Source organism: Labeo rohita, chromosome 7 (genome assembly GCF_022985175.1).
Source record: "Labeo rohita strain BAU-BD-2019 chromosome 7, IGBB_LRoh.1.0, whole genome shotgun sequence".
NCBI classification, from domain to species: domain Eukaryota; kingdom Metazoa; phylum Chordata; class Actinopteri; order Cypriniformes; family Cyprinidae; genus Labeo; species Labeo rohita.
In genome coordinates, this window is record NC_066875.1 from 20,430,506 (window position 1) to 20,443,194 (window position 12,689).

The 12,689-nt window shown below is 40.7% G+C and overlaps 1 protein-coding gene across 1 annotated transcript in view; it reads left to right on the forward strand.

Annotated features, from left to right (window-relative positions):
- tshz3b (teashirt zinc finger homeobox 3b) overlaps positions 1–11,614 on the forward strand; it is a 37,893-nt gene extending 26,279 nt beyond the window's left edge. Inside the window, exon 3 of the mRNA XM_051115681.1 lies at positions 6,568–11,614. Within this exon, the coding sequence (XP_050971638.1) occupies positions 6,568–9,971 (3,404 nt within the window). The 3' untranslated portion in view covers positions 9,972–11,614. The remainder of the gene's footprint in view (positions 1–6,567) is intronic.
- Positions 11,615–12,689: the final 1,075 nt, after the last annotated feature.

Sequence of the window (12,689 nt, forward strand, 5' to 3'; positions counted from 1 at the left end):
CGATTAGCCGTGCTAGCGTCTGTGTTTACCAGCTTTCTCTCTCAGTTCTGCCAGCGCCGATGCACCTCCAGCCCTGTTTCTTTTCTTTAATCCACACCAGCTTGCTCTTTCTCTCGCTCGCTCTCACACTCTTCCACCAGCTCATATTTTCACATTATTATAACAAAAGATGAGAGTATTTTGAAAGATTTTAAGTACATGTGATTCTTTTTTTTTTTTTTAGTTTTTTTTTTTTTCAGGGTTTTTGATAACACAGTAGCTGTGATTCTTTTTTTTAAAGTGAACCTGAAATAATTCAAGTGAACCAGAATTTAATTTCTAAATGTTCCTGGTCTTATTGGAAATGATTCATGGTACATGTAAAATTAACATATTTGATAAATCAAAAGTGGTATTTAATATTACTGAATAAAAATGTCTATCTTATATCAACAAAAGAATTTAAGGATTAATTTTATTTTTTTTTTTTTCAATTTTTTACTGTTAACTCTATGCTTACTTTAAAAAAATTACATTACGTTTAAAATGTATCCATTTATTTATTAATTAATTTATTTTAACATTTCATTAATTTTGCACCGAAATCAACTGGTATTTTCACACATGCATTTTCAAAATTTTTAAGACCTAAAAAGTAAGCTGTGATTTTTTTTTTTTTTTTTTTTTTTTTTTTTTTTTTTTTTTTTTATTTTATAAAGTGAGCTATCTTATATCAAAAAAGAATTTAAGGATTAAATAAGATTTGTTTTTTCTGTTTTTTACTTTTTACTCTCAGATTACTAAACAATACCCTTTACGTATTTATGTATGTATGTATTTATTAATTTATTTGCCCCAAAATCAACTTGTATTTTCACACTTGTGTTTTCACAAATTTTAAGACCTAAAAATTTCGCTGTGATTTTTTTTCTTGAAGTGAACCTGAAACATTTAAAATGGACCAGAATTTAATATATATATATATATATATATATATATATATATATATATATATATATATATATCTATCTATCTATCTGTATAATATTTTTTATTTATTTATTTATTGAAACACCTTTCTGTTTTCACTGACAACATTCACATTTATCAAACCCCCATTTAGCCTGGCTACATTACAGTATCTATCTTGCTATCCACAGTCCAGTCAGTTGCTAATAGATAATCAAGTCACACACAATTATTTTATTTTATTTTATTTTATTGTCACAAGATATGGAATTTGGAAATAAAACTGGTTGTAAACGGCAATTCACATTCACTTTGTATTTGGGAAATTTTAATGTGTTAAATCTGTGGCATGTTGTAATTTTGATGAATGCAAAATTCTTACTGGTGTTATAAGCCTAGCAGGCAAGTGTGCAGCATCACAAATAAACATGTAAAATATGCAGCTATCAGCATTGCTATTAAAGTCACAGATGCCACAGATGCTGTCCATAAACATTCAAGTTGTAAAACCCCCAGAATATTCCTTTAATGTTTTCATAAATGAAAATACCTCTGGTCTTCATCTGCTTGCAGAGACAATGCGGGGAAACAAAACTTGTTACAGTTATAGCCATGGTAACCATCACTTGGTAACAGCCACGCATTCTATAAACAAAACACGAACGATTCCATAGGTAGAACCTCTCTTATCTCCGACGGTCATTTTCTTTCTTGTTTTCTCTCTGTTACGCTCCTGCGTCCATCCAATCCATCTCAATGTGCCGTTTGCAGGCAGTGCAGGCCAGGCTGGCGAAAGTGGTCTCAGTGAGCTCTCTCTTTCTCTCCAGCTAGCCTTGGAGCAGGGCCTCCATCAGTCAGTAGGCCTGGTCGATGGGGCGTCTCTCTGGAATCGATGGCACGCCTGTCTGCTTCGTCCATCCTTCTCTCTCTGCCTCCGCTGTCCAGCCGTGCCCTCTCGCCCACCCCGGCGCTGGACACACACACGGACACATCTCCTCTAACGTACACATGCGTACATACACGTCTGGCCTCCCCACCAATTTGTCTGTGCATGTCAAATTGCAATAATTAAGCATTATTGATCTCAAATTCAATTAACTTCATTAACGCGGGTCATGATAGCCGAGGAGAGATGGAGGGGAGGTGAGGAAAGGAGTGAGGGCATAGGACGAGAGGAAAGAGGAGAAGAGAAGTGGATTGGTCCTATCTCATATTCTCCAGCCGCACACAGACAGCCTGTCTGCTTAAGGCTACAAACCATTTTCCTCCTAATGATATCACATTGCAGATAGTGGCATATTAGAGAGAGATACCTCCCATTATAAATGTGGGCTTTAGGGGCTATATATAGCAGCTTTAATTACCAACTACTTACTCTTTCGCTCTCTTCAGCTCATCCGCACACCCAGAAGTATTGGACCGGGCTGCCGACTTCAACCGCTGTCTGTATAAGTGAGGCCGATTGCAAACAAGAACAAATGGCAGCAGCCTGCGGAGTGTTAACTTGGTTCACACGTACTGTATGTAGTTCTACGTTGTCCATGTATAGGAAGAAGCACACACCAAAAAGACAAGACAACTGAAGGCTGAGAAATGTTTCCGCTCTTTTTTTTATGTGTATTAAGGCCCTATGATTTCTGCAAAGGGGAAAACGCAATTGCCAAATAAATCAAAACTAGGTCAGTACACTTAAATCAAAATGAGTGTTTGTGAATATTAAGCCGCTAAAATACTATTTAAATATGAATCCTGAAAGTTGTGTATTTATTTGTGACGCAGACACGCAGTTTCATTTACTACACACGTACTAAAGTGCTTTTGATTATTAAAATTTAAGGAAACCATTAAAATGGAATCCAGAAAATCCATGCAAAACACAAAATTTGGTAAAAATAAAACTGAATTTGAGAAAATATAAAACATACTTCACAAGGCCTTAAAAATGTACAATTGCTGTAAAACTGTGTGTTTCATGATTTCAGTTAATTAGACATGATTTTTTGATTAATTTATTTTTTTAACTTAAAAACAGAAAAAAAAACAATTTGGGAAAAAAAATTAAAAAGCAGATTTAAAACAGATTTAATAGAGCCCTAGTATTTTTAAATGCTGAATTCTCAAAAAAAAAAAAAAAAAATGCAGCGATTGTTTTAAACATGTTTGTTTTTAAGCACCAAATCAACATATTAGAATAATTTCTGAAGGATCGTGTGACACTAATGATTTCTATGAAATATTATGAACAAATGTAACATTTCCAGTCCTACATTTTTGAGCGGTAATGCACACAAAATATTCTTACTATTTATTGAGCATTATATACCTGATACCAGTTATGTTATTAGTATTAGTATTATTAATGTTGTTGTTATATTTAACAGTTTTGAAATCTTCAAACAGCTTTGTCAATGGATACAATTTTAGTGAGCTTGTTATGTATGTTATCCTATTAAATATATTTTTAAAATGTTTTTATACATTTCATTTAACACTTTAAAATCATGTATATATATTATGTAAATATTCAGTAAAGATGGCTTATGGTTGACAGTAGCCACTTTTAAATAAAAAGTGCATCTTGCAGTCATTCAAACAATATAATCACAAATAGTTGAGTCATATTTGCATAACATATTTAACATTCAGTCTTGTTCACTTGATGAAAGGGCTTGAGGATTCGTTTTATCACTCTGATATGTATTAGGGCTTTTATTTATTCTGAAATGTTTGAAGACAGTATGTGCTCTAATAGTCCAGACCCAGACGGCCCTCTAAGTTTGCAAGGTTACGCTCTCCACTGCCTTAGAAAACAGCATTCTCTGCTGGTCGTCTCCCTGGATGTCCGAGTGTAAATTAGATCAAGCTCTTCTTCCAATCTGATGCCAAATCATTGGGAGGTCATTCTCATTTTACCCCCACCCTACCACTCTTGGATCCAAGCATCCTGTTTTCTAATTAAAACAGCACCTGTGTGGTGTGGGTAGGCCTGGACCGGAGCATTGGCTTCAGAAGGTCCAGGGATGAAATCTCAATATTGTTCCCAGCCAGATCACACAGACTCTAGGTACACTGGGGGCTTGGGAACCTGGAATACAGCCAGGACATGCACCAACACTCGGTGCGTGTGAGTGTGTGTGTCGCAGATTGTCGGGTCTCTCTCTCGTTAGCCCCTACCTCTGCCTTCTACTCGTCTTTCTCCACCCCTCTCAGGTTACCTTGGGGCTTACGGCCGATTGTTGTGTTGTCAAGCAGTGCTAATTCCGTGTTTGGTGTCGGAAAATGAATTTTGAACAAAACACACACGTACACAGAAACATGTACGCGCACCTCCCTCAGATTTGCTGTAGGGTGTACGCCTACTCACTGGCAATACTTACTCTGTGCTCTACATACAGTCAAGTTCAGGTCAAGGTTACAGTAAGACAGGTTTGCTTGTACTTCAAGTGATGAGCAAATGCGCTCTTTCTCTCTCTCTCTGGCTCTCTCTTTTGTTTTTTTGCCCATTGGCACCCTCACCCTCCTTTTTAACTTTAATTACCAGCTAATCATTTTGTGTAATTATGTTCAAGGTTGACCTTACATTTTACATGTAGTGGTTTAGCGGAGCTAAAAATTTCATGCTAAAACCTCCACCTTTTTATGTGTGTGTGTGTGTGTGTGTTGTAATCATTGTGAATAATTTTAAAGTGAATGTATTTGAAGGAAACGGGTTTTTACATTGCTATTTGGCCTTGATGTAAAGCTCGGCTTCTCCTGCTTCCTGAACGAAGGCATTGTTCTCTTAAACAGCTGTCGTTTTGGCTGATTCAGAACAGATGGCTGTGTGTGAGCGTGTGCATGTGAGTTTGTGTGTGCTGCACGATCACAGTTGGTTGTGATTTGTGTAGGGGGCGATTCGATTTCACAGACTGGCTGTGATGTGTGTGAGAAGATGGATCCTAATAATAATGCTGTAAAAAAAATCACTATTGAATGGCCTTTTTTTTATTCTTTGTTCTGAGACTTCAGTAGTTGCTTAATTTTGTCCTCTTAATTTCAGTTTGGAACAAACATTCACACACACGTACAGAATTTAGAAAATTAAATAGCTAACTATTTGATATTTACAGTTTAAATGGGAAGGATATAAATCCTAATACTAACAGAATTAATACTTAGTAAATTAACTATAAGTAACAATTTGACTACATTACAAAAAACAATGGAATTCTATCGAGGTTAATGAAACAGCACAGAATGCCTGAAGCCATGAGGTATGCACATTACAACTCCAAACTAAAAAGGGGTTTGTGCCTTTGCCAGTCCCTTGGCATCATTCAGCCAAGGGCTACAAAATGACTGTGCTCATGTTGATGGCTTTCTTTTTACTTTTTTGTTGTTGTTTCACAGCCATTATTTTTGCATCACAGCAGTGCAGTTTTGTTAAGCTTAACTGAAATCTCTAACCTAAAAAGATTGTTTTTAAGGGGCTGATGTAAATTCATAAAATTACAATTCTGTGTAGTCTTTGTTGAGGAAATCCTGGAATGTTTCTTGTATACAAACTGACATATTGTATTTAGAATTAAATGTATATGCTGTGTGTTGAAAGTTGTAGCACGATTAGTTTGACGTTTGTGGTATTTAGACATGATAAAATGTGTTCACAGAAAACCAGTGTGTCCAATGGAGTGTCCTCTCTCTCCATTGTTTACATACCTGGTCAAAAGCGTGATTAACTGACACAGTCAGGAATGCATGGAATTATTTCAATGCATTACATTTCTCTCTGTGTCTCTTTCTGCCTGTCTCTTTTTGCATGACTTCCACTGGAAGTTAAAAAGAATATATTTTGGTTGCTTATTTCTTCAGGCTTGCAGAAACATGACCGTGTTTTTCATGAGAGAGCGTTTGCGTTCTGCAGGCTAAACTGTAAATAATAACTTTCAACTTTCTAATCTTTGGTAATTGACACAAATGTGTTTGGCGCAGGGATTTTTATGTCGGAAATGTACATACAATCATTTTTATTTACAAGCAGGCAAGCCTTTGCTGGGTAATGAGTGAGAATGCTTTCTTAATTTAAATGGCGAGTGTGTCTGTTTGGGAATGCATTAGGGGCTGCTGAAGAAGCGTAAGACATATTAATTGACAGACAGGAACTGCTGTCTCTGAGGTTGATACAAGTAATTTATTACTTCAGAAACGAATGCCACCTCCAGAATGTGCTTCATTAATTTCAAATTTAGTTTTAATTTCAAGCTGTTGCCCCTTGAGAAGAATAAGGTGGCAACTTCGGTTTGAAGAGTCATTTTTTCCGTTCTTTTACCCCCCCCACCCCCTGCCGCACTCTCTTTTCAGAACAAAGGAGGAGAGAAACATAACTTCATTCCATGTGGCAATGTAATGCAATTGGAAAGCAGAGAAGGAATTACTGCAACACTTTATAATATAAAAAAGTCTGACTGATTGTTTTGTTTTTCACTGCTGGAGAAAACACACTGATGCCTGACATTTCTATCAGCTGTCTATCCACCATACAAGGCATTGTAGGAATGCAATGTGTCAAATCTTCATCATTGGACAATGTGATAACATCTTTTTTCTTGTTGTTTCTTTTATCTCTTTTTTTACCTGCAGCATATGTGCCAGAGGAGCTAAAGGAGGCTGCCTTACTAGATGAGGATGTTGAAGGAGAGGATTCAGCTGTGGAGGAGGAACCTGCCATGAAGTATGTGTGCCAGGACAAGGACTTACTCCTTAAGGACAGGCAAGGCTTCCACGACTCTCCACCGGCAGATTTCTCCAGCCACGAGATGGACAGCGAGTCACACCTGAGTGAGTCCAGTGACCGCATGTCAGACTTTGAGAGTGCCTCAGTGAAGAACGAAGAAGATAGTTCGGCCAAGGAGCCCCTCACGTCTCTTTCTTCAACTTCATCGGTGATGATGACGACGACAGCCACGCCAAGCAGTGAGGAGGCAACACAATTAGGCCCAGACAGCCTGGAACAGATGAAAGCTATCTACACTAGCTTCCTAACCAACTCCTACTGGTCATCGCTGAACTTGAACATGTCTCAGCAACCAGCAGAAAAGCCCCCACGTAGTCACAGTAGTAGCAGCAGCAGTAGTAGCAGCAGCAGTAGCTGTGGTAGTGGTGGTTACGACTGGCACCAGACAGCCATGGCTAAGACCTTGCAGAATGTTTCACAGAACCAGAGCAGACTGCTGCACCCAGCATCTGAGCCAAACCTCTTCAGTACTGTGCAGCTTTATCGGCAGAGCACCAAACTGTACGGTTCCATCTTCACCGGTGCAAGCAAGTTCCGCTGCAAAGACTGCAGTGCCGCCTACGACACTCTGGTCGAGCTCACCGTGCACATGAATGAGACGGGCCACTACCGAGACGATAACCACGAGACGGACAGCGAAGGTGCCAAGCGCTGGTCGAAGCCTCGCAAGCGTTCCCTGCTGGAGATGGAAGGAAAAGAGGATGCCCAGAAAGTTCTTAAGTGCATGTACTGTGGCCATTCCTTTGAGTCACTGCAGGACCTTAGTGTTCACATGATAAAGACGAAACACTACCAGAAAGTGCCTCTTAAGGAACCCGTAACTCCTGTGGCAGCCAAGATTATCTCCTCAGCTCGTAAAAGAGCCCCCATCGAGCTAGAACTCCCCAGCTCACCAGATTCCAATGGTGGCACCCCCAAGCCCTCTTTATCTGACCCCAATGATCTACTTCAAAAGACCCCCAATCCCTACATCACACCCAACAATCGGTATGGACACCAGAACGGTGCTAGTTATGCGTGGCAGTTTGAGTCACGGAAATCCCAGATCCTGAAGTGCATGGAGTGCGGAAGCTCGCATGACACGTTACAGGAGCTGACGGCCCATATGATGGTCACAGGACACTTCATCAAGGTCACCAACTCTGCCATCAAGAAAGGCAAACCTATCATGGAGTCGATGACCACAACGGCTCCTAACACCATACCTACTAATGAAGACAAGGTACAGTCAGTGCCACTGGCTGCCACTGCTTTTTCCCCACCACCCCCTGCACCTCCTCCCCCTAGTATCTCCCCTGCCATCACACCCATGGAGATTAAAAAGGAGGAGAAGGAAGTGGAGTGTACCAAGGAGACAAATAATAGCAAAGACAAGAAGGCAGCCGAAAGCGAGACGGACGAGAAGTTTGAAGTCTCATCCAAATATCCATATTTGACAGAGGAAGATCTTGAAGAAAGCCCTAAGGGGGGGTTTGACATTCTGAAGTCTCTCGAGAATACAGTAACATCTGCCATCAACAAAGCACAGAATGGCACACCCAGCTGGGGAGGCTACCCCAGTATTCACGCTGCCTACCAGCTACCAAACATTATGAAACTGTCCCTGCGCAACTCAGGGAAAAGTTCTCCTCTGAAGTATATGTTTTCTGGAGAGGAGATGCTGTCTCCTACCAAAAGCCAACCTCTGATTTCGCCACCTAGTTGCCAAACATCCCCTCTGCCCAAAAACAACTTCCACGCCATGGAGGAGCTAGTCAAAAAAGTGACAGAAAAAGTGGCCAAAGTAGAGGAGAAGATGAGGGATCCTGGAGCAAGATCTTCCCCACTTAGACGGACCACACCCTCCCCATGCAGTAGCGACGCAGGGGAATCTGCCAGAGGGGAGTCCCCCAAGGAAAGGAGGGGAGCCAAAACCCCTGAGACTAATGGGGGCGGAAACACTCACAAAGACTCAAATGGGGATGCTCTTGCAAAAGAGTCTCTGGAGAATGGTACTGACCATGCTGTCAAAACCCCCGTGTCTACCTTATGCAGCAGCACTGCTATTATAACCGACCATCCTCCAGAGCAGCCATTTGTCAACCCTTTAAGTGCGCTTCAGTCTGTCATGAATGTTCACCTAGGAAAAGCTGCCAAACCTGCCCTGCCGTCCCTTGACCCCATGAGCATGCTCTTCAAGATGAGCAACAGCCTGGCAGAGAAGGCAGCTGTAGCTGCCTCCACTCCATCTCAGACCAAAAAAACCAACGAGCATCTAGACCGCTACTTCTACCACATCAACAACGACCAGCCTATTGATCTGACCAAAGGCAAGAGCGATAAAAGCAACTCCCTGGGATCTGCTGCCCTGTCCTCCTCCACCTCCACTCCCACCTCGATTTCACCCTCATCAACCATCACCATGGCAAAAGCCTCATCTGCTGTGGCTTCCTTCATGTCCAACTCACCTCTGCGCGAAAACGCCCTGTCCGACATCTCTGATATGCTACGCAACCTCACGGAGAGCCACGCGTCCAAGTCCTCCACCCCGACGAGTCTCTCAGAGCGCTCAGACATAGACGGATCGACGCCAGAGGAGGCAGAGGAGATCTCTCCCGCTCAGAAACGAAAGGGCCGACAGTCCAACTGGAATCCTCAGCATCTACTCATCTTGCAGGCTCAGTTTGCCTCCAGTTTGCGGCAAACGGGTGATGGCAAGTACATTATGTCGGACCTCAGTCCACAGGAGCGCATGCATATTTCCCGCTTCACCGGCCTCTCAATGACCACCATCAGCCACTGGCTGGCCAACGTCAAATACCAGCTTAGGCGGACAGGTGGCACAAAGTTCTTGAAAAATCTAGACTCTGGCCACCCTGTCTTCTTCTGCAGTGACTGTGCATCACAGATCCGTTCCCCCTCTACCTACGTCAGCCATCTTGAGTCACATCTGGGCTTCCGGCTCAGGGACCTGGCTAAGTTGTCCGGAGAGCATCTTGTTAGTCAGATCTCACGCCATAGCAAGGGGCTTTCTGAGAAACTGCTTTCAACCCAAGCGCATCCTTTGGCCCATTCGATCCCCAACCCCAGCCCTCACTCGCTTTCCCCCTCCCCTTCCCCAGATGAGGAGGCAAATGGCACCTCATATCAGTGTAAACTGTGTAACCGGACTTTTGCCAGCAAGCACGCTGTCAAGCTCCATCTGAGTAAGACCCATGGTAAATCCCCTGAGGACCATCTTATGTATGTTAGTGAACTTGAGAAACCTTAGCGATGGCCAAGGACAAAAAACTGTCTCTCATCTCTTTATTTCCTGTCCTTTTTTCAAGCCTTCTGACTAACATTTCTTAAGGAAAAAAAAAAAAATAAAAGAACTGAAAGTAATTAACGAAGAACTAACTGCACATAGACGCCAGAAAACTACTGTTTAGTTTTGGCACATCATTTGGAGTTTTTCCTCTGGGGAACACTCATTTGGCCCTAGAGACATTAATTTTCTGCATTTTTAGTTCACAATGGAAAACAGAGAAAACAAATGCTTTTCTAACTGTGCAGTGCTGAGTGAAGAGGTCACTGGTAAAATATGAAGGTAAATAAAAAAGACTTAAAATGAAGTTGTATGTATTTGAAAGTTGTGTAAATTGAATTTTTTTGGCATCCTTGAGATGCAGTAAGCTGCATGCATTAATGAAATGGTTTAGTTCAATATTTGATAACTAAATCTGGGCTTTTCTTTATCTCTCTCTTTACTTCTCTCTTATTTTATTTTGTTTCCTTCTTTTTTTTTTTTTTTTTTTTTTTTTTTTTAAATGTGACCTAAGTATGCTGGTGTCAGCAGAAAAATTTAACCCTCTGAGTACGCTTAAATACGTCTATATTTACACCCCCCAAAGTAAACAAAAGTATATATATGAAAAAAAAGAGAGAAATTAAGAGATTGGATATCACCAAGTTTCTATGTATTTGAGTGGGTAAATTCAAGGGTATTTTGATTAGCCGCTAACAAATCACATTGTCTGTTAGATCACCTCTTACACAGCTTGCAGTGCAGAAATATATGTGAATCCAAAATAGCAGTTTTTTAGTTTGCTCAAATCAGGGGCCTTTATGAATTCAGGTCAGTGTAAAAATGTGTACATAAAAACATAAACTAATTTCTGTCTAAATTATGCATCATTTTATATTTTTTAATTTAAGATGAGTATGACTATCTACTGGTGCACAATATATGAAGACATTAATGAAATTGTTTTGCACAATAGTTTTATAAATATGTTATTTAATCAGAAGATATGAAAATGAGAAGAAAAAAAAAAATCACCCTAAAGTTTTATTTCCACCTCGTGCTCAAAGGGTTAAACTTCTTGTACAAGACAGTACTTGTTCCATCATTTCACTTAAATGGTTGTATAAAAAGATGCTACTTTATAATGTAAGGAGGAATTCCACAATGTAACCTTTTATTTATAAACACTCTTGGTTGTTGTTTCATATTGTAGAATGCCTTTTTGATTGGTATCTTTTATTTTGTTGTTCTGTCTAATTATTCCTCCATAAACCACACTGCAGCTTCATCATTTTTGGGGATATGAAAGGTAACCATGGTTACCTTACCTCCAATTGACAGTTCTGCTACGTTTTGGCAGTTAATTTACTGAAGTAACTGACAGCTGCCAGTGAATGGAAATCTTATGTGTAAAATATTGGCATGTTAACAGCACAGGCACTGTTATGCATTCTGTGCCGTGTTTCTTTTTTTGTTGTTGTTGACAATGAAGCACTCATTATATGACTTCATATAACCTTTTTTCTACTGCAGCATTAAATTGAAATTGTTTTGGTTTTTTGCAATAACTTGATGTGTCGTGGCTCACAAGTCTGTCGGGCGCCGGGGGATAAGAAATGAGCAGATTAAAGGGAACTGCTGTCAGTTAAATAGCAGTCGACAAGTGTGTGAAAAAACCTTTGTGTGGCAGTAGGGCTAGACCACCGGACCTCTGACAGGTATGAGCGCATTAAAATCCACCAGGTGGCTCGTGTGTGTGTGTGTGTGTGTGTGTGTGTGTGTGTGTGTGTGTGTGTGTGTGTGTGTGTGTGTGTGTGTGTGTGTGTGTGTGTGTGTGTGTGTGTGTGTGTGTGTGTGTGTGTGTGCGCGCGCATGCTCTAACGTAGACCTCTGCTACTGGTCTCACAAATATTAAGTGTTTATCTCTTATGCGGCAGACTTTAGTGGTGTCATATATTTTTGGCAGATCTATCCCATCACTCCTCTCATCTAATTCCCTGCCTGGTGACACATCGACTCACAACGTCTCCTAATATGGTTTAACTAGGGAAGCATCAGGCGGCGTGAAGAGCGATGCGCCTTTCCCTCTCTACAAAGGAATGCAGCAGATAATTGCTCTGGCATTAACTGTCTCTTTTTCACCATTTTCACTGTTGTAATTAGCTCAGGTTCGCATTTTGCAGGGACAAAATTGTTTGGGCCTCATCCAGGATGACAACAGAATCGCATTTAGAGTATGACTACAAAATTCTGCTTTGGCATAGACTGCACTCAAAGAAAATGTAAATGACATACTGTATATGCTGATTCCCAACTTGCGGTTTGTGTATGCGAGCGAAAAAGAGAGTGAGAGAGAACCTTTGTGAACAGATCAGTAGGGGCACGTATAAGATATACCTCATAATGCTGGGACACTTTCTCAAAATGGTTTACTCTGTTTAGTTACCGAATATGTTTCTCGTCAGATCTGTCAGAGAGCATTCAGCATGTGCACACACACACGCACACACACTAAAAGACGTCAGGAACCAGGTAGAGGGGACATCATGTGTGGTGACAAGGTGCTGCTGTGTGTGAAAATGTCAGCCTTCACAGGCTTCCCTGAAGTCTGGTGCCATATTTAAGGTGCTCATTAGTCGCAAAGAAAATGTGCGTGAAATTGAAGTGTAAGAGCCATTTTCTCTCTCTCCCAGCCACCAAACT